Source organism: Gadus morhua, chromosome 16, assembly GCF_902167405.1.
Source record: "Gadus morhua chromosome 16, gadMor3.0, whole genome shotgun sequence".
Taxonomy (NCBI): Eukaryota; Metazoa; Chordata; class Actinopteri; order Gadiformes; family Gadidae; genus Gadus; species Gadus morhua.
Genome location: NC_044063.1, coordinates 19,556,487 through 19,576,312, shown reverse-complemented (window position 1 = coordinate 19,576,312; position 19,826 = coordinate 19,556,487). Strand labels below are relative to the sequence as shown.

Here is a 19,826-nt window from a genome sequence, read left to right as displayed (position 1 = left end):
AGTATCAAGATGACAGATACTAAACGTTACTTCATAGCTCCCCAATATGTATTTATGCAAGTTCGTTTGCTCTTACTATTGGTTCCGCTTAACACATACATCCATATACCATTAAATATTTGTCCCTCAACCATGATGCAATCTAAAAAATAAAACCAACGTGACTTTATTCGAGGGAGCCGGTGCAGACTATTTCCGGGTCAGAGGACATGAGAGAGGTATGACTATCTGATTTAAATGTTCCCTGTAATTCTAAGGTAGAATGCTTTTACTAAGAATTAGAACAACCTTAAGATCGCTACGGGGATCCAGTGTTATACCTTTGAGTATGAATACATGGAATGGGTTCCAACTGTCACCCTGCTTAGCTTAGTCTTTAGCTTAGCCTTTAGCATGTTAAGCTAGCCGGCTAGTGTGAGGAAGGGGATACACACGTATTTGATTCTAATTACAGGTTGATGACCTTCATCCTCAAGATAATTGATGGCCTACGCCGTTGTCTATCTCGTAATCTCGTTGTAGCTCGATACCTGAAGATATAGCTAGGCTCAGTTGGAGTCGCTTACTGTTGGCGACTTGTTTGACAGCTGGACATTTGACCAGTTTACCGGTTACTGTAAGATGACTGCTTAGTGTTGGATAAATTCGTGTTTTTTCCTAGACATGTAATTATAATGGTGCATTCAAATGTGAGGAGGTATGTCAAATATGTGTTTTTGTTTTTGTTTGTCTTCCTTAGACTCCCTGGCCGAATAAACAGCGAAGGACATGGCAGCCAATGGAGCAAGCTTAGAAAAAACTCAGAAACGCACTGGAGTCAAAGACAAACAGAACGGCACCTCTCAAGGTTTGTTCAGGCATTCTCTTTGGGTTGTATGGAGAATTGGGATATACTTTCTCAAGATATTATTTCCCTTTCTGTTGCCTACATAGTGAACTTTCAACGTTATTAAAATAAATCTGTGGACAGACACCCACTTCTTTTAGATTCTTTCAGTATACCATTGTCAACTCAGTAACTTGTTAAGCTATAATATGTTTTTTTTGTATGTTGTTCACCAGATGCATCAGTCAGAGAGAGGAGGGAGAAGGATAAAGAAGAGCGCCTATCCCTGGTGTTATGGAGGAGACCTATAACCACATTACAGTACTTTCTCCTGGAGACCCTCATCAAGCTAAAGGAGTTGGCAATGAAGTAATATATTTCACATTGCCATTCAGGTTGAGATCCTTGTGATTGACAATATACATTTTCCCTGATGCTGGGATTTTAGTAATGGTTAGAAAGTAAATGCCCTTCTATTTGCACTTGTATCCACTTTTGTTTTTTTTGTTTTTTTATCTTGCGTATTAGTTCTGTTTAAAAAAAAGTATATATTTTTGTATGGGCTTTTGTGCCGTTTTATGGACGGGTTAGGTGTCACACTGCCACTTTGACACACTGCCACTCCAGTCCTAATGTATATATTTATTACCCATTATTTTTTCCTCTGGCTTTAGACTGTGGCATCGGCGAGGCCTGGTGTTCTTCTTCCTGGTTCTTTGTTTGTTCTTCTACCTTGCTTACTCCACTGAGGGTACACACCAGAACGTAAGATTTGAGCAGCCTTTTTACTATCTCTTGGGACTGATTTGTTTTTCTTCACTGTTAATATTCATCGCTGACACTGCTGTGTCTAAAGGTTAGAGCTAAGTCCAATTTTTTTGGCAGGCAGTCTTATCTTGCAACAGAATTGTCTTCTGCTGGGTACTGAATAACAGCCACTTGTTTTCCTTTCATGATTAAACAAATTTAAGTGTAAGGTCAAGTGAGAGATTCTTTATATCCCCCTATCCCATTATGTTGAATCTGATTTATTGTAAGGCAGACTTTTCCATAAATAAAAAAATTGCAAGGCCCATGAAACCATTACATTTCAAATTTATAAATGGATTAAGGCTGGACCAAGATTTTAGGGAAAGCTGCCAGACACTTGACAACCAGACAGCTGCCAGACACTTGACAACCAGACAGCTGCCAGACACCTGACAACCAGAGTAAAACGGTAAAAACACCTATGTCTTGTTCTTTATCCACTGACAGATTTTCTTTCTCCTTTCCAGTATGTCAAGTACTTGGAGGGCAAATTTCTATGGTGTGCCTACTGGGTAGGCCTAGGAATCCTGTCCTCAGTAGGCCTTGGAACTGGCCTGCACACCTTCCTGTTGTATCTGGTAAGGGATCATTTAAAACTCTCCCGGATCACTTCTGCCACGTCTGCAATTGAGCTCAGCATCAATAATTACAAATGAATGAACACGAGCAGGGTGTGGCTGAGTGGAGATTCTTAGCAATAGGTTATCTTGGGATCTGATGATGAGGGAGGTCATTATTGTATGTAAATAGGACGACCTTTACAAACATCAGCTGGTATTTAAACTGTCCACCAAAGGGCACGGCAGCACAAACTGTCAAATGTCCTGTGACTTTAGAAATTGTCTGGTATATTATCCATTTCCACAGCTGCCAGTGGATGGCGGTCTTGTGTGACTTCTCTGTGTTCCAGTCCTTCCTTTGTCACCCATGTGTTTATCACTCTTACCAACAAACCAAGGGTACTGTGGCTTCTGTGCCTGACAAAGGATCACAGAATGACTCACTCGATGGCTTTATGACATTTGCCATGGTTATGGTGATTGAAAAGTTTGTAAATGGAAAGAAAGAAAGAGAAGTGATTCTGCACCACTACGCATTTAGGCCCACAACGTGGTTTTTTATAAAGTCAACATGTGCAGATGTCGGGCGTCTCGTTGTCTTTTTCCCTTATCTTTTCTTCTAAATAGATGACCTACAACTATTCTTTTACTTCCTTTTTCAGTCACTGTAGCCTCTTATTTCTTTCCATTATGCAGCCAACCTCTTTCAGTTTACCTGGTCTGATGCATACGCTCTGTGTGTGCGTTTAATGTTGGTTTCTCATGACCAGTCATCTTGCCCCTTGAGTAGGTGTGACCTCATTCTCTTTCCCCACATTTCTCCACTCAGTGAGGGGATTTCTTTCCCACCCACATGTCATCATCCTCCCACACACTGAGCAGCCTCACCTCCCATATGGGTTTGATGTGTCCCACAAACCCTACGTGGGAAAAACTCTTTGAATTGTAGTATTTATTTTTCTTTACCAGACAAATGTATTCGGAGCCTGAGACTCAATCACCTGTGAGAACAGTTCAGAAATGTGTTGACCTCTAGCCACATTTTTTATTTATTTATTTAAAAACTCTGTTTCCTCTCCATTGAATCAGATTCTATGTTATGCACAAATATAGTTATTAAAATATTTGATTGAAGCCGACCACTTCATAATTTACCCACTGGCCTTTTAATTTAGCACTTTGAGGGCTGTTGGTGTGTAATGGTGCATTGTGTAACATAGTAGTAATAATAGTTACTACTTTAATAAATTGTGTATTTTCACTATGCCCTTTTGTGTGAATTGGACAAAATTACCAACACAGCATGGTCAATTTGAATCCATGTAGAACGATAAATTCATGAAAATTGCATCTATACATTTTCTAACTACTTCATTTATTACCCAGGCCTCTTATGAAAATACGAATTCCAGATGGCGAGGGTATTTTGTTCCACAAAACAGCATCCCTCATCTCAACCCACTCACTGTAGGTCTGCTGTGGTGAAGAAAAAACTGTACTGTGGCTGTACGTCAGATCTAAGGCATTACTATTCAACCCCCATGGAGAGCGATAGATTGAGAGCGAGGATAAGTGAACCCGGTGAAGTCACAGTTTCTTGAACCCGGTGAAGTCACAGTTTCTGCTTGTGGTTGAATATTTAATCACAAGCACGTTATGATTCATCATGATGGTTGCGTTACATATCTGTTGGACCAATATGTGTTTTCATAGTGTGAAGATCTCCTGGTGTAGGCCTAACCATCTCTTGCTGGACACATGCTAGCATCCGTTGGGGTTGGAGAGATGTAGATGGAGTTTGAGAATGTCTATACCAGGCCATAACAGATCATACAAAATGCAGGTTCTGCGTTTCAATTCGATTTTTAAGACGTTTTCTTAAAATGTGACTCTTCTGGTCAGATCTGACTCACTGCCTCACAAAGTGAAGCATGTACATCTTTAGGAATGTCTGCCGGCTGGGAAAGAAAGCTCTTATTGTGTAAGCAAAAAGGCTTAAGAGGGCTCTCCACCCAGAGAATCACTGTGAGACCATTCATTGCGCTGACTAATTGCGTGCCGTGTCTTGCTACTGTCATCCTGGCTGAAGCGTTTTAAGGATTCATGACTGGGTGTCTCTGTTGTGGTCTCAGGTGTACAATACTGTTAGTGAGTTGCCAGGTGGGTTAGTCTGTGCCCCAACACTGATAAATGATACGGCATACTCACCTGTCAGGTGATTCAGGTGTGTGTGTGTGTGTGTTTGTGTGCGCGTGTGGTTAAGGTTACACACTCGTGCTTCTTCCCATGTCGACTTGAATACAATGGGGCTTGTTTGTATGTGCTTACACATCTGCTTATTCGCTGTTATCGTCTTTCATCTATTGAATGCTAATAAGCATGAAATCAAAATCAACAGTCCACACTTTGTAATCTGAGCCAAGTAAATGTAGATGAGAAGTTGTGCCAACAAATGTTCACAATAAGATCCAAGAAAAATTCACTTTTTTATAAATAACTTACTTTTCTTCCCTGTGTTATTTCTAAGGAGACTTGGCTTATAAGCATGTTTATATCCATATCCATATTCCAAACCTCTATCATGTTTCATTCTAAATGACCAAGTTGTGCATCACCATTCAATTCCAAAATAAGTATATTAACAGCTAAACTAGTTTTAAAAGAACTGACCACTAAAGAAACCCCTCCAACCGCAGGGTCCACACATAGCCTCCGTGACCCTGGCAGCGTACGAGTGCGGCTCCACCGACTTCCCCGAGCCCCCGTACCCAGACCAGATACTCTGTCCCACGGACGGGGGTCTGGAGGACAGCGTCTCCCTTTGGACCATCATGTCCAAGGTTCGGCTGGAGGCCTGCATGTGGGTGAGTACCAGTCTATCAGTCCAACGTTATGGAGCCCTTGGGCTGTTGCTTGTACAACCTGTTAGTAGGCTGAATAATAGTATTTAACATGAGAGAAAGAATCTATATGTGGTACGGAGAACAACCTCAAAGTTATTTTGTGAAGAATGAGATGGAGTCCTGGTACTTCTTAAACATGGATAAGTCAAATTGGTATATTTGCCGATACATATATCTAGGGAACTATGGCAAGGGTAAGGCAAACTAAGCAAGACTTTGATAGAACCACACCAAGAAAATGCCCCCCCTTTCTTCAGGCCTCCCTCCGAAGCTTCGCTCTAAATCACATGACTAGCCTGCTATCTTAAGCAATAGGTCTGCCTAACCTTGTGGAATGCTCCGGTCAAGCTTAATGAGCGCACGGGCAGCGTGTGAGCAGGAAGCATGCTAGGCTGGTAGTCAGCCAGGTAGGCTATCCAATCAGTCCATTTTGGCCAAAATAAATGATTTGGGCTTATTACAGGCCTGTGACAGCCACAGATAACAGATTTCTGCTTTATTTTTCCCAAGCATTTGATTTATTGATTGCTGTCAGCATATAAAGAGAATATGATAAGAAATACTTCAATAATAAATCAAATACCCTCCCTCGCTCTTAATGTAAGACTGGCAAGAATGTTAAATGTAAATATGAAATGTGTAAAAAGCAGTCAAATATGTTTGTGGGCCAACAACTTTTGGTGTGTCGGTGTGTTTGTGTTTTGTGTGTGCGTGTGCGTGCCCTGGTGTGTTAAAGGGGGCAGGCACGGCCATTGGTGAGCTTCCTCCGTACTTCATGGCCAGAGCAGCCCGCCAGTCAGGAGCCGACCCAGACGACGAGGACTATGAGGAGTTTGAAGAGATGTTGGAGCAGGCACAGACAGCCCAGGTCTGAGTCACACACATGTACACACGAAAACAATGCAGCGCACAATTCTTGTAATATCCGAGTTTCTGGTGTATGTCTTTGTTTTTTTGGAATTTAAGCATACAACTCTTCATAGAGTCCAGGTTTTTCATCAGCCCAACAGCAACGTGCAGCCCCTCACTGTGCACCATTTAATGCAAAGTGGCACAAAGACATGGCTCCTAGTTGTTCACATCCACGCGGTGCCATGTCTGCATGCTGGTCTAAATGACTGCGGTCCACTGGTCGTTCTACTCCCATCATGTGATCGTATCACCACTCTGTAAAGCACCATTGACCATAGGGCTTGAATTCATTACATCTAGATGGGGATAGGGTATGAAGTGTCCATGCATGTTCAGTGAAGGGCCCTCCTTCCCCCGGTGCCTTCCAGTAAATGTGCTTGGGGAGAGGGGGGTGAGTCACCCTCAGCCCAGCTCTCTTTAATCATCCCTCATGTCGTGCCCCCTCCCCTCACTCTCTTTTCACCAGTCTCTAATTTGAAGGACGGACAGTTTTGCCCGAGCACGGCTCACATGACTGTTCTGAGTCAGCAGAATTGACACGGTCTGCATGACCTCCTTTGCCGAGGAAGCTTTAGGGAAAAGCACACAGGACCTAAATTATGCTGTAAAGGGGAGGATGTATCCAGTCTGTGCATTTGTTATCAGATTTCTTTGCTTTCAGGTCTTTGGGTCATTAGGGTATCTATCTTGATTTACAGCAACCAAATACTTTTATTTTTTAAATCTTGTTTGAAAAGCAGCTCAAATATGAGCACAATGATTACTTTGCAAATGGTAGCCTAAAAAAAGAACTTTTTTTCTGTCACATTGACATGTGTGTCCCATTAAAACCATATCAAAAGAGGATGCAGTACATGATGCAGTAAGGGATGTCTCACTGTTGCATTGGTAACCAACAGTACCAAATGGCCCATTTTCGACAGAGCCAAAACTTGTGACTCGACAAAAAGGGCTATTTATGTGGTTACGGAGTAAAGACTTACTTGTCAGATGCTGGTATTTGGGAATGCCTAAACTCCTGCAAAGTCTCTGATCTTTAGCACCTAACCACAGACAACTCACCACCCCAAGGGGTGTAGACCCAAACCCTGCACAGCTGTGCCGGCCCGTTTCTGTTTGTAATGATACCAAAAATTAAATGTCATTTCTCGAAGGTCTATATAGTGGGTTCTGTGTTCTCAGTAAGTCTTGTAGAAAGGCGGAACTAAAATTCGTTCAAGAAATTGTGTTTGAAATGTAACCTAGAGACTAAGTGCCATGAAAGTCGAAAAATGCCAGATGAAATTGTAGGCTGTGCGGTAATCACACGGCAATCGTGACGTTGCTTTGTGTTTCGCAGGACTTCATCACAAGAGCCAAGATGGGAGTCCAGAATATGGTGCAGAGAGTGGGATTCTTTGGGATCCTGGCCTGTGCTTCAGTAAGTTGTTACAAGTTTAGGGCCCTATGATTTCCGCGATAACGAAAGCGGATGGAATCATGGAATCTGACGATAAAAACCGAATCTACTGATATATATATATATTTTTTTTTTTATTATTATTATACAGTAAAGTATTAAAAGTAACAAAGTTACAATTTAAAACGGGCCTGTCTCAGTAAAATAACTGATTTCCAGCAGGTCCCTGTTCTGCAGCACATATAACATGTAACAGGGACAAGACACATCACACGTCACATTTACAATATGCAGCGGAATTCGCCATTATTTTGGTGAAATTCAGTTTGAGGGAAAAGGGAAACAACACAGGTGACATTAACGTCGCTGAATGTTTAGCAGTCACTCCCACAACAATGTTAAAAAAGAAATCCCCGGTCCACCACTCCAGCCTAGGTGGCGGAAAAGCAAACGATAGGTCCCACTCCCGCTTCTAACAAGAAGCCGAAGAAGAAGTTGAAGCACCAGCGGCTGACTGCTGGAATGCCCAACTGTTCCAAAAAGCTTCGGTATTCGGTTCTAACCCCAAATTCAGAGCCGAACAATATCCAAAACACTTCTATCACTCAGTTGATCAGCTGTTTTGTAGAGTATGTCAACATAACTATCGATTGGAAATGCAAAGATACGTGCGTATGACCACTGGAAGTCCAAAATCCATATAAAAAACAATGAACGCCGTAGCCAGGGCACGACCCTTCAAACCCACAATTGAGGTTATAAAAAAGAGTTTATAAGCACTTTATTATTTATGTCATGTTTTATTTTGAAGCACTAAAACAGAGCAATGTTGTGATGTTTTAATAAATGTAGTCTTCTATCTGATTAAATTGTAGGAATGTATTCGTTCGCACTTATTGACATCGTTCTGATGATTTAAATAACTTAAAGTGTCCAAAACGGAATTCATGAAAATTAAAACGGGAAAAACCGGAATTTGGAAAAAATAAACAAGAATTGGAAAAAATAAACAGATTTCATAGGCCCTACAAGTTCTTAAACATAGTAAAAGAAACAAACAAATGCTTGTGGAACTCTTTAGCATTACTTTGAACCTGTTCTATGAACTATTTCTCCGGTTCTTTTTTTCGCAGATCCCAACCCTCTGTTTGACCTGGCTGGGATCACCCTTGTGGTCACTTCCTGGTCCCCTTCTGGACCTTCTTTGGCGCTACGCTGATTGGGAAGGCTATCGTCAAGATGCACATACAGGTAGACGTGTGCCCATATCAACTAAATTGCACACATGACCCACCCTTGGTCTTTCTCCCTTCCCCGACTCTGTACACAGTTTCTAACTAAAACGCATTTAAAAACAAACATTTTAGGGGAAAAGAGTGTTATTCTGGTGTCACATTAGAAGAACCTCAAAATGAAGGCTGACAACAAGAGTAGCACTTAAGATCATAAGTGGGAGACATAAACTTCCAACATATGCTTTTGGGTCGACCTTCGGTTGTACCCTATTCTGTCAGGAGATTCCTAGATGTGCGCAGCCTTTGGAACCATATATAGAACCGACAGTTGAAAGACGGCGCTCCTGGGGGTTCCTTAACAAGAGCCAGAGCTCCATGAGGGAAAAGTAGCCCCTCCGAGTCACTTTAATTACCAAGTCTAGTGTTGGAAGTCTACCCACAGTGACTAACATCAAACCTAGACCGAGGGGAGGGGAGGGGAGGGGGTGTCTAAGCGTGAGTCGCCGTGTGATTCTGAACCCATCCCAGCTCAAATCTACCCCGCCTCAACTTGGTACCACCCAGGGATCTCACTGAGGAACACAGAGCTTACCAAAGGGAGCCGACACTAAAGGCCCCCCCCCCCCCCCCCCCCAAGCATCGTGTTGAGGAGGATGTGCAGTGGACGTTAGAAGGAGGCAGACATCAGGGCAGGAAGCGAGCAGACCAACAGAACAAGGCTGTGGGGCTTCTTTTGTTTTTTCTTTACCTTGAACCCTCTACTTTTCAACACGTGTCATATCCTGTATTAGGGTTGCTGTCGTGGGGGGCAATGCGTCATGCTATTCAAAGCTAATCAGTTTCATCGCCAACAGTCTGCTCTGTTTTTTGTTTTTTTCAAGACCGGTCCTTTTGTGGCCGCAAGAAACACACAAGCCCCCCCCCCCCCCCCCCCCCCCCCCCCCCCCTCCCAGCCAACTCTCCTTAACCAATTTCCCACCAAGCCTTATCTTTGTTCACTATGAAGGTTTATCCTGAGAGTTATTCCACCATAGAATTCAACTTTGACATGCATCGTGTCTCAGTCATAACTTCCCTCTTTCTTCCTCACAGCGCTGCAGAACTAACCGTTAAGCAGTTACGATTACTAAGAATAAAATCCTATTGTTACCCATCTCTATCTGGAATAGAGGATATTTTTAATCCCAGTTGCAAATCATATGTCATCTCTGTAACGGAAAACCATTTTTTTGTTCCCCAAGGTTTTGTTATTGACTGGGAAGTAACAAAGCTAATCCCCTCACAGCGCTGCAGAACTAACCGTTAAGCAGTAGCAGTTACGATTACTAAGAATAAAATCCTATTGTTACCCATCTCTATCTGGAATAGAGGATATTTTTAATCCCAGTTGCAAATCATATGTCATCTCTGTAACGGAAAACCTGTTTTTTGTTCCCCAAGGTTTTGTTATTGACTGGGAAGTAACAAAGCTAATCCCCTCGTTTTGGTCCGTCTCCCTGCAGAAACTGTTTGTCATCATCACGTTCAGCAGGCACATAGTGGAGCAGATGGTGTCACTTATAGGGTAAGTCGCTCCCCTACCCTTTGTGTGAAAGCGAGTGATCAGCCGAGGTGTGCTGCTGACTCAACATCTCTTTGTTGGTTTTGTGGATGGAAGTATGTTCGAAAACAATTAGCTGATGGCTGCGCACCGGCGACGGGTCTTGTTTGAGTTGGCCGTTCCAAGCAAAGGTATTTTCTTTGTCGTCGGTAAGTTTCTGCGTTGGTGGTCAAGGGCGTGTGTGAGGTCCATTCAGGAACATGGTTCGAGCTCGGTTTGCTCCTCTCTCAGACGGGGCCAATCTCTCTCAGGAAGTGAACCTGAGGAACAAATAAACTCCCACCGCTCTCGGTTCACTTGATTGTAGATTTGGTTAATTTCAGGTTTGATTTGATTGACAACATACTGGCTAATATACCTATGAAAATAACCTCAAACATTGCTTGGATGAAAAAGTAAAATATGGAAAAGCTTTCAAGTGAAAAAACATACATTTCAAGGGACCCAGTGGGCCTATTAGTATTACTTATACATTGCTTGGTGTGAGTGATAAGATGACTTTGTTTCCATTTTCTGTTCTGCATCATGGCTTATTGCTTTTTTTCCTGTGTGATAATTTTCATTGGAAATAAGTTCTATCTGTTACAGCGAACCCGCCTTGTTCTAGATGAGTCGCTATGATGTGATACAGGGCTCGGATTCTGACTCAGCATGGAGTAGATTGAATGTTTTCTTCTTGTGCAGACGTTTAGAAGATTGAGAGAGTGACTCAGGCTTTGTTTTGTTTGACATCTGCTATTATCCTATTAAGCTTTGAGTGAAAAAGTAAATAAAATGTCTAACTATTTAGCTCTGTCGCCTCAAATCTAAAAGGTTTGTTTTGACGACGATACAAGAATATAAGACTACAGTGGAGTCAATTCTGTTAATCCCCCTGAAAATTCACATTTATACAATTCTATCAATTTTTTTTTTAACCCAATAATAAACTAACTGATACAAATGATTAATTTTTATCACTAGTTAGCTAATCCAACCTACCATAAGGGTATAAACACGCCCTGATTCCACTACGAAGGCAGTGATGGTGGTAATGACGATGACATCATGGCGACTCATTTCCTGGTTGATGGGGCTGACACACACACACACACACACACACTCCTGTAGAGACTTGGGGGGGGTATAAAAGCAGGGCTGAGAAGCTTCTGTTTCATTCCATTCTGCTGCCTGCCTCTGTGCAAAGCTCCAAGGGGTTGGATGGAGGGCTCTGAACCAGGACCTCCATGTAGCATAGGGGGAGGAGTGGTACAGCTGTATCAGGGAAGCTACCCATACTGGAACTGGGTGTCTCGGGGAGAGGACAGCGGGCTGGATATAAGGACCTGAACCTCCAGTTTGGATGGGAGCATTTGGAGGAAGTGGGCTTCAATGGGTGAGTGGCTTGACTTTTGCATTATTCTCTTTCCCTCTTGGCTGTGTGTGTCTTTAGGTCTGTGCCCAGGGTGGGACCAGCTCTCCAGAAGCCCTTCAGTCAGTACCTGGATGCCCAGAGGAACAAGCTGCACCACGCAGGGGAAGGCACGCCCGCGGTAAGAACAAAGATAAACCCCCCTCTTGCCAACGCAACCTAGTTCAATCGTTGATCCTTGTGGGTCAATGATTGAGCCATTAGGAAAACACCAGCTCCATTTGAGGGACATCCACACATGTTCATCCTAAAGAGGAGAGCACGTCCTGACAGGACAGGAGTCGCAAATAATACAAGGCTGAAGTTAATGCTGTATTATTTGTGAGTAGTGTTGTAAAGAAATATCTTTAACAATTTGTAAAGCTATTTTTGAATTTTTAATTTAGATAAATGAAGAATCACAAAACACTACGTTGTTTAATCTTCGTAACCAAATCGCTAACAAAAAAAACTTTAAAATACAAAAATTAAAATGGCCTGTCCTGCTTGCAGACCCTTTGATAAGTGAATGTAATCATACAGCTCCAGTGTTGACCGAAACGGTTGCGGGGGGTAAACCCCTTTCCAGTCGTTGTTTGCTGAATGTTTCATAAACAAGTATAAACATGGCTTGTTTCTATTATGGCTTGGCTTTTCAAACTGGTAGGACAAATTAAAGCGTTGGTCAGGTCCCTGAAAGCGAAACACTGCAACCATGTATCACAGTCATCATAGTCTCTAAAAACCCACACATCGATCACACATGAGTGGTATTGTGTTGCTGCCGCACACACTGGGAGGTAATGGGTATTTTTTAGGCAGAAGCAATATTACTGTAATAATTACTGTAATATTAGTGTAATGTTTTAACCTTGCTGTCCACCACTCCTCTTGGTTGTGCAGGGTGAGAACTGGCTGTCGTGGGTGTTTGAGAAGGTGGTGCTGGTGATGGTGGTGTACTTTGTGTGCTCCATCGTGAACTCCATGGCGCAGAGCTACGGCAAGCGGCTGCAGCAGCGGAGACACTCGGAGGAGAAGACCAAGTGATGATGGGCGTCCGAACCCACGACTGGAAGGACAAAGCCCATTGGACACGTGTTGCCCCGGCGACCGGTCCCACTGCCCACCCGCCTCCCCTCCAGGGGGTCTCTCGACAACTAAACAACAAACCTCACCCTAGTCCCATGCTCAAAGAGAGGCTCCACACCAGGCACTATTGTTGTCCGCGTTCTTTTGAAGAATGTTTGTGTGTGTGTGTGTGCGTGTGTGTGTATGTGTGCGCTGTTAGTTCTTGTTTGTCCGTCCTCAACCTTCGTAGGGTTCCCGCGCTCCACCTCCAAATACACTAACTCTCTCTCCCTCGGCCAGCCACTCACCTCTTAAATTGTGTTCTGTGTGATTGGTCCCACTCCTGCTGATACGAAGATGTCCGTCTCTAGCAACAGACTAACCCTTTCATAGACCTCAGATGTGAAGCGGCAGACGGAGCAGCCGACCGGGCTGCTCCGCTGCTATGCCTTATGCAAAGATGGGAGGGTCCCACATGCATTGAACACAGTTCTTAATTGATACTTACTTACTTGATTTGTATTTAATTTGTTTTTTGAGCCCGTGTGCAAGGTATGGACAGTCTTTTGAAGCTTGATCCGTGGATACAATGTGCTGATTTGAATAAGGTTAAGCGTTTATTATATTTTTTTCATTTGTTCAAGGTTTCATTTTAACCTTATGTTGTCCTCTGTAACATGACAAACCATTTGTTTTGTTTAAGGGATCTGTCGTATATATTTAGAAATGGTAAAAAAAAACGAAGCAATATCGAGTCAGAACTATGTAGTATTGATGGCTTGCACATCCTGTAAATAACTTAATATCTTTTTTGGGGGGTACGTGCACATGGATTTCTATTCTCATGGTCTTTCTGGATATAACGGAATTCAAAACATAACAAGGAATAGGTGATATCATTTGTAAAGTAACATTGTTCTCTTGGCTTACTTGTTCCATTTGTTATGTACATTTAGATTGAACCTTGATCAAAGCATATATAAAATGTCTTAATCATTGCCCTGGTTTCCATGTCTGAGTTTTTTTGTAATAGATTTTTATTGTATTTTTTTTTATCCCTGATGGACGTCAATAGACGGTAAGTCAACTGGTACGTATTTCCCCTCGTAAGCTGCTTGCTGGTTAAGATTGACATCATTTAACTTGTGTAAAATCCTCAGATGAAGGCACCTGAAAGGTAGGTACAAATTCACTACCTTTGATTAGTATGAGTCTTACAATATTAAACTACCATTAATAATAATGCGTTAACTGCCACATCTAGTGTTGAGTAGTAAATATGCTTTGACCTTTTGCCTTCAAAAGGCAACCAAACTATATTTCTGTACTTTTACTTTGTTGACTAAATCGCTAATGTCTGTCCTGTACGGACATGACTCCTCCACTTTCCCAGTGGCGCCTTGCTCTCTCCCGTCCCGTCAGCTAGCTTATCAGACTGGTGTTGGCTGCTCTATTGTCACGGCAACAACGGTCTGTAAGCTGGCTGAAGTTCTGGGCCAACGGCTTTGTCCACAGATGCTGTGTTGATTTGACTCTAGATTGATCCATTTGTTTTGGATGGGCCTTTACAAGTCCACTTTAGGAATTGGCTTGATATTGTACCTTATTGAAGTAGTACAGAAAAGTTATGTTTGATTTATTGGATGTTGATAACAACCAGCATTTTGAAAGGGCTGTTAAAATACAGCACTCTTGAGTAACATTAAATGTTTACTTGTCAATCCATCAGAATTAAATAAAAACAATTCATGAAAAATGTCATTCCTAAATACAATCTGTTACCAAGTTCACAGTTCTTAGTTTTGGATGCACGCAACTGTCAAAGGAGACAACTATTACCAGAGACAGCCCGGTAACTGGCTTTGAGAGTCCAAGGCTAGCACAGTTGCGTGTAACTAGATATTACTTGCTCTAGAGATGTAAAGCTGTCTAGAAAGTCTTCCTCTGCAATCCCAAACTTGGTGTATTGATGGATGTATGCTCTGCAACAATTAAAAATAAAAAAAACGTAAACACAAATGTGCATTTTTTAGTAAAATATGCTATAATTTCAACATTGAAGAAAATATTTAGGGAGAAATAAATAAATGTCATTCCCCAAGCCACCTTCCGCAGATGAAATGCATTTTGTTGTGATTTGGTTTAATGTAAGTGGAACTTGATTTGAAGTTGGTGTATAAAGAAACACCCACCTTGAAGCAAACATGTTCCAGGCCTTTCGCACCATGTTATCAAGAGGTTTCAGCAGAGTTTGGCTGTTGCTGACTAGCGTAGCAGACTTCTCGTACTGATTGAAGGAAACGGGGGATTTCCACATACTGAAAGCCTCTCTGGGTGGAAGCCATGAGGTGTAGAGCGCTGCATCCTGAAATCCATCTGTAAACATACACACATTGTTGGATTTTCTTTAGAAAAGAGCGTGCTTGAGAAGATCTACGCCTATTCCGTGTTTATTACAGCGCCACTGTGTTCTTCATAGAAATGATCTGAAAACGTATTTCATGTTCTAAAATATGCAGGGGATTACACATTTGTCTTACACTAAAGTATTCACTTTCTTTATACATTTATATTGAATTTCACGGTAAGATTTAGCCCCTCCAAGGTTGAAGGCTGGAGAGACTATCAGAATAAAAACAAAACGTTTTGGGAGTGTCAATACTAGTAATACTGTAGTATAGAGAATGGGATTTAGTGCTTCCATTATTTAAATCTTTGTTGATCAGCATTAACTATGGATGTCTCCAGGTTAATTGTAAACAATGCAGCTATCGTAAACAAAGACAAACAAATAAAAACAGAAAATATTGATAGTTAATTACATAACACTCATACAGTAGCACATATATAATAACCATTTTGAACAATTTGCAACCATCCTGGTTAACAGTGTTTCCATTGTACCTTTCTTTATCTTCTAACAATTACATATAATATGCGAGTGGTCCGTCTCTGCGATCACATTACCTCCAACATGCGTGGCTTTCCTCCTGATTTTAAGTGCTTCTTTTTTATAAACCCTGTATGGTCATGTTCAATGAAGTCTTGTTAAAAATACCAAATCCTTACAGGATAATGGTATCAGATTATTCAAATTAAATTCTGAACATCAATTATTTTAGAATTTCTGGTTAGATATTCTTAAAAAATACAAGTAAAAAACATGCATTTTCTTTTTATAAAAGGTGTATTGGATTTCTTAGTTGAAAAAAACTGATATATTACGATCTTGTATAGCAGTTGTATTAAAAATAAAGTGCTCACCAGCTTCTGCACTGAAGACATCTTTCCCCCTCAATATGAGCAGATTGGCCAGAGACCTGTTGAAACCAGTCGTTCTAAAGCTGTGAGCCCACTCAGCACCACCACAGTGGACCGGAGGGGCCCGCACCTGCCAGTCTATGCCTGTAGAAAAGATATAAAGAGGAATATTATAGCCAAATATGTATACTTACATATTTAAAGATCAAACTTTGCTCTAAATAGCAAAGTATATTAAGAATAATACAAATGTACTCACAATATATATATACAGTATATATATATATATTCTTTTTGAATAATAGGTATTTTGAATTCACCATGAATTGAATGAACCCAAGTGGTGCAAACTTCAGATGAAGGGCCAGAAGTGAAATGGAAAACATCGAGCAGCAGTACTCTTACGTAAACTGTGGAACCAGATACTACAAAAAAAAAATTGAATCAACCCAAATGGTTTATCAAGAATGATTTATTACACAATATTTACGATTTATCCGCTGTCGAGTCAGTAGACTCGACGGAGGATTCGTCTTTCACACATGACAACTATATGCCCTAGAGGAGGCATACAGTTTTCATTTGTGGCTGGGTTCCCCCAAAAAAAACAAAGATTAGTCTAGTGTTCGCCTGGTTCGCTACTACAGACAGAGCATCATATCCTTCAACCATAACGCTTGAACACAACATCAACCCCCAAGAAACATATCCAGTGTATGTGTATCCAGTGAACACTTCCTGCCCTCCATCTCATGTTCGCTGCAATGGTCTGACATCATCTACCAACCACCTACATCCCATTCCCCAGGGTATATCATCTTCAGAACATGAAACCAAATGTGCCAGTGTGATGTGAAACATCCAAAGAGCTAGATATCATAATGGTATTATTATATACCATAATAATATATATTAAATCATATAGATAACATAGGGTAATGTATTTTATGTTCTTAATTGTTTTGAGCCAACTTGCCTTCCTCCATCTTGGTGTTAGAGATGAGCATCTGCCGGAGGTGCTTGAGGAGGCCTGGCCAGCTGAACACACTGTAGGCCATGGAGGAGCTGGCCACCTGCGGGATGCCGCACACACTCAGGAGCTTGTACTCCGGGTGGCAAGCCAGACTGCTCACCAGCTCACCTGGGGAGGAGTTTATTTTATTTATTTAACCTTTATTTTTCCAAATAAAACATCAAGAACAGTTTCAAAAGAGAGCCCAGCTCACAAAACACATTCATCTCATAGCATATATGCTTTAGCATTGATATTTTGTCCATAGCTTCGACAATCACATGAAGGACTTATAGCGCTAATGTATCCGGGGAGCGTCTCATTGTTCCTTTTGTTCTTTTGCCGTGCCGAGCCGTACCGCACAACGGAGAGGGGCCGCGCCGCAAGTGAACACGCCTCTCGCACGCCTCTCACCCAGGGGGTTTCTGCTGTAGTCGCCGTACGAGTCAGTGGTCAGGGCGGGCTGTAGCACACTGGCCAGCTGGTGGGCGATGACCCTGTTGACGTCCCCGAAGGATATGTGCTTGATGTTGAGCAGCTGAGCGCAGATGCGGTGCACGGTGTCGTTCTCGTGCACCAGGATGGCGTCCGACAGCCCGTAGAGGTGAGACAGCGTCAGCACCGAGTTGTAGTTTTGCACGATGACCTGGAGGAAGGAGGAGGAGGAATTTACCTTGACAGGACAAGGTCACACTATGTTTTTTTTTACACTTAATTATAAAAATGAGAGACGGATATACATGCAGTGATGACATTGATTCACAAACTTAATATTAGATAGATAATATTCCAGACTCCCATTTTTCTCAGCATGAAATATGAGTCAGTACTCTCTTATATGAACAAAGAACTTAGCCTGACGGTTTAACTTGAAAACAAAGTTTGCAAAACATATGGTACAAAACTCGGGACTGAGTATTCATTTGCCTGTTTGTTTTCACCATAACATCCAATCATAATATTTACGTCCTGACTTCCACACATAAATAAACAAAAGCCAAAACAATCGTGCACTCACAACAGCCCTACCTCCCCGCTGTCATAAGGCCAGGTGAGATGGTTGAGGATGAAGGAGTTGGGGTAGACTTCTCGGAGACACTGCGTGACATATGTGCCGACCCCGGACCCCGTGCCTCCCGCCACGCTCATCATAGTCACAACTCCGGCCAACCTATCACAGCGCTCCACCTCCCGCCTCACCAGGTCTTCCATAGCCTCTCTGTGCCGTGGACCGTGGACACAGTAACTATAGCAGGACACAAAAATATCTGTTGTGTGTGTATGTGCAGTGATCAGGCCCTAATAGCACATGCAGCGATGTTTTACAACAACGTTGGTGCTCCTCCGTGATCTGTTTGTTGCCGTGACCGGTCATTTATCGTCAACAAAAAAAGATGAGCTCATTGGTTTTTGGGTTGATGGTGCTTACCCGTTTGCCCAGTTGTTGCCAGAACCCTGTTTCTGGCTAAAATGGGATTTTTCCCCATATCTCCACCTGCCCGACTTGGCTGCCTTGCTCATACTGTGGTTGATCACTTTAGGCTCCATGTCAATGAGCACAGCCCTTGAGGTTAAGTCTGTTGGATTTACACAAGAAAAAAGTATTAATTATGCATTAAGAATTGACCAGGTAACATGAGTAGATGGTGACATCTAGACAAGCGTGTTGATGTTCTCCATGTTTGAAATTGTTACAAGATCCTGCGAGATAAGCATGCATCTTCGAAGGAAGATTAGATGAGAAGTACATTAGCAGTCCATAACCCAATGCATCATCTAAAAGAGTGCACACGATTGACGTCACGATGAACTTGAATGACCTCGGGTCACTATGGAGATTGGAGACGCACTTCGCAAACAGCTGGGGACGAATCTACACTGGTCCGTTTTTACCACTTAAGTTTAAAACAATGTGGAATCGGTTATTTCAAAGACTCACGCATGTGCCCTCGTGAAAGAAATACTGGTACTTTTTTGGGACATTCTAAGAAACATACCCTTTGAATCCACTTATTCGGTCACCTCGTCAGTTTCATTCTGGGTTGTTTACGTCCATGTCTAGATCGCAATGTAGTCATATCCCCAGCCTCCTGCCGTGGTGAGACTGGCACCATCATGTTCATACGAGAGCGCAGGAGTCGAATACTACGAGCTCTGCGTAGCCCTTAAGTTTTAATTTGAGGGCTGACGTTGCATGTTTTTCCCTGCGAGATCGGGCAACATAGCGTCAACTGTCATGGTGACTGAAGGGTGACAGCCCAAACCAAACGATGAATAGTCGAATCATGATCCGCAACGCATCAGAAACAGCCGTCCTACCGCCGGTGGTCGTCTCGTGGAAGAAGCGCGCAGTGCTGGCGTCGCTGTAACCCCTCTTCTGTCCGTCGCGGGCGTCCTTACAGATCACATCAAACAGCTCCTGGCCCACTTGGTTACCGCACTGTCCGAGCTGTACTGTTACGATGGACATCTTGCCAAGAGGTGACCAGCCCAACACACCTTGGTTTACGCCACTGCTGTTCGTTAGTGTCACATAAATGAAATGACTGATACAGACGCCGAATTAGTTTTTTGAAACTGGTGCGCTTCACGGGCACTTCCTGCATGCGTTGTCTCGAGAGCATGGATGGATGCAAGATCCGGTTCTACTGAAAGGACCGCCCAATTAAAGGCAAAACATATCCTATTGGTTTTTACCAAAATTTTCAGTCAAGGATCATAGATCAATTCATCGTTATGCTTAACATAACGAGCAGATCATGGAGTAAAGCCCTAGTATCTGTCAACTTTCAGAGACGCATGCAACAGTACATGAACACAAGCATACTCCTTCAGCTCTCATCCCCAGGT

The 19,826-nt window shown here is 42.4% G+C and overlaps 2 protein-coding genes across 3 annotated transcripts; one reads left to right on the top strand and one right to left on the bottom strand.

Annotated features, from left to right (window-relative positions):
* The first annotated feature begins 12 nt into the window (after positions 1–12).
* vmp1 (vacuole membrane protein 1) lies at positions 13–13,702 on the top strand. The gene is given in 13 exon segments (XM_030380007.1): positions 13–218; positions 740–847; positions 1,063–1,195; positions 1,501–1,591; positions 2,104–2,214; positions 4,893–5,060; positions 5,836–5,967; positions 7,351–7,435; positions 8,544–8,578; positions 8,581–8,661; positions 10,148–10,209; positions 11,678–11,777; positions 12,539–13,702. Coding segments are annotated over 12 exon segments (1,221 nt in total). The 5' UTR covers positions 13–218; positions 740–768; the 3' UTR covers positions 12,683–13,702.
* A 616-nt stretch (positions 13,703–14,318) lies between these two features.
* tubd1 (tubulin, delta 1) lies at positions 14,319–19,791 on the bottom strand. Of its 2 annotated transcripts, none has more exons than XM_030380003.1 (8): positions 19,296–19,791; positions 18,406–18,553; positions 18,006–18,222; positions 17,391–17,622; positions 16,941–17,105; positions 15,968–16,108; positions 14,896–15,079; positions 14,319–14,685 (listed from the first exon to the last, which is right to left on the bottom strand). In XM_030380003.1, exons 1-8 carry the CDS (start codon positions 19,444–19,446, stop codon positions 14,580–14,582), a joined length of 1,344 nt encoding a protein of 447 aa, XP_030235863.1. In that variant the 5' UTR covers positions 19,447–19,791; the 3' UTR covers positions 14,319–14,579. The 2 variants fall into 2 exon arrangements, with proteins under 2 accessions (XP_030235863.1, XP_030235864.1); XM_030380004.1 differs by lacking the exon at positions 19,296–19,791 and adding an exon at positions 18,974–19,209.
* Positions 19,792–19,826: the final 35 nt, after the last annotated feature.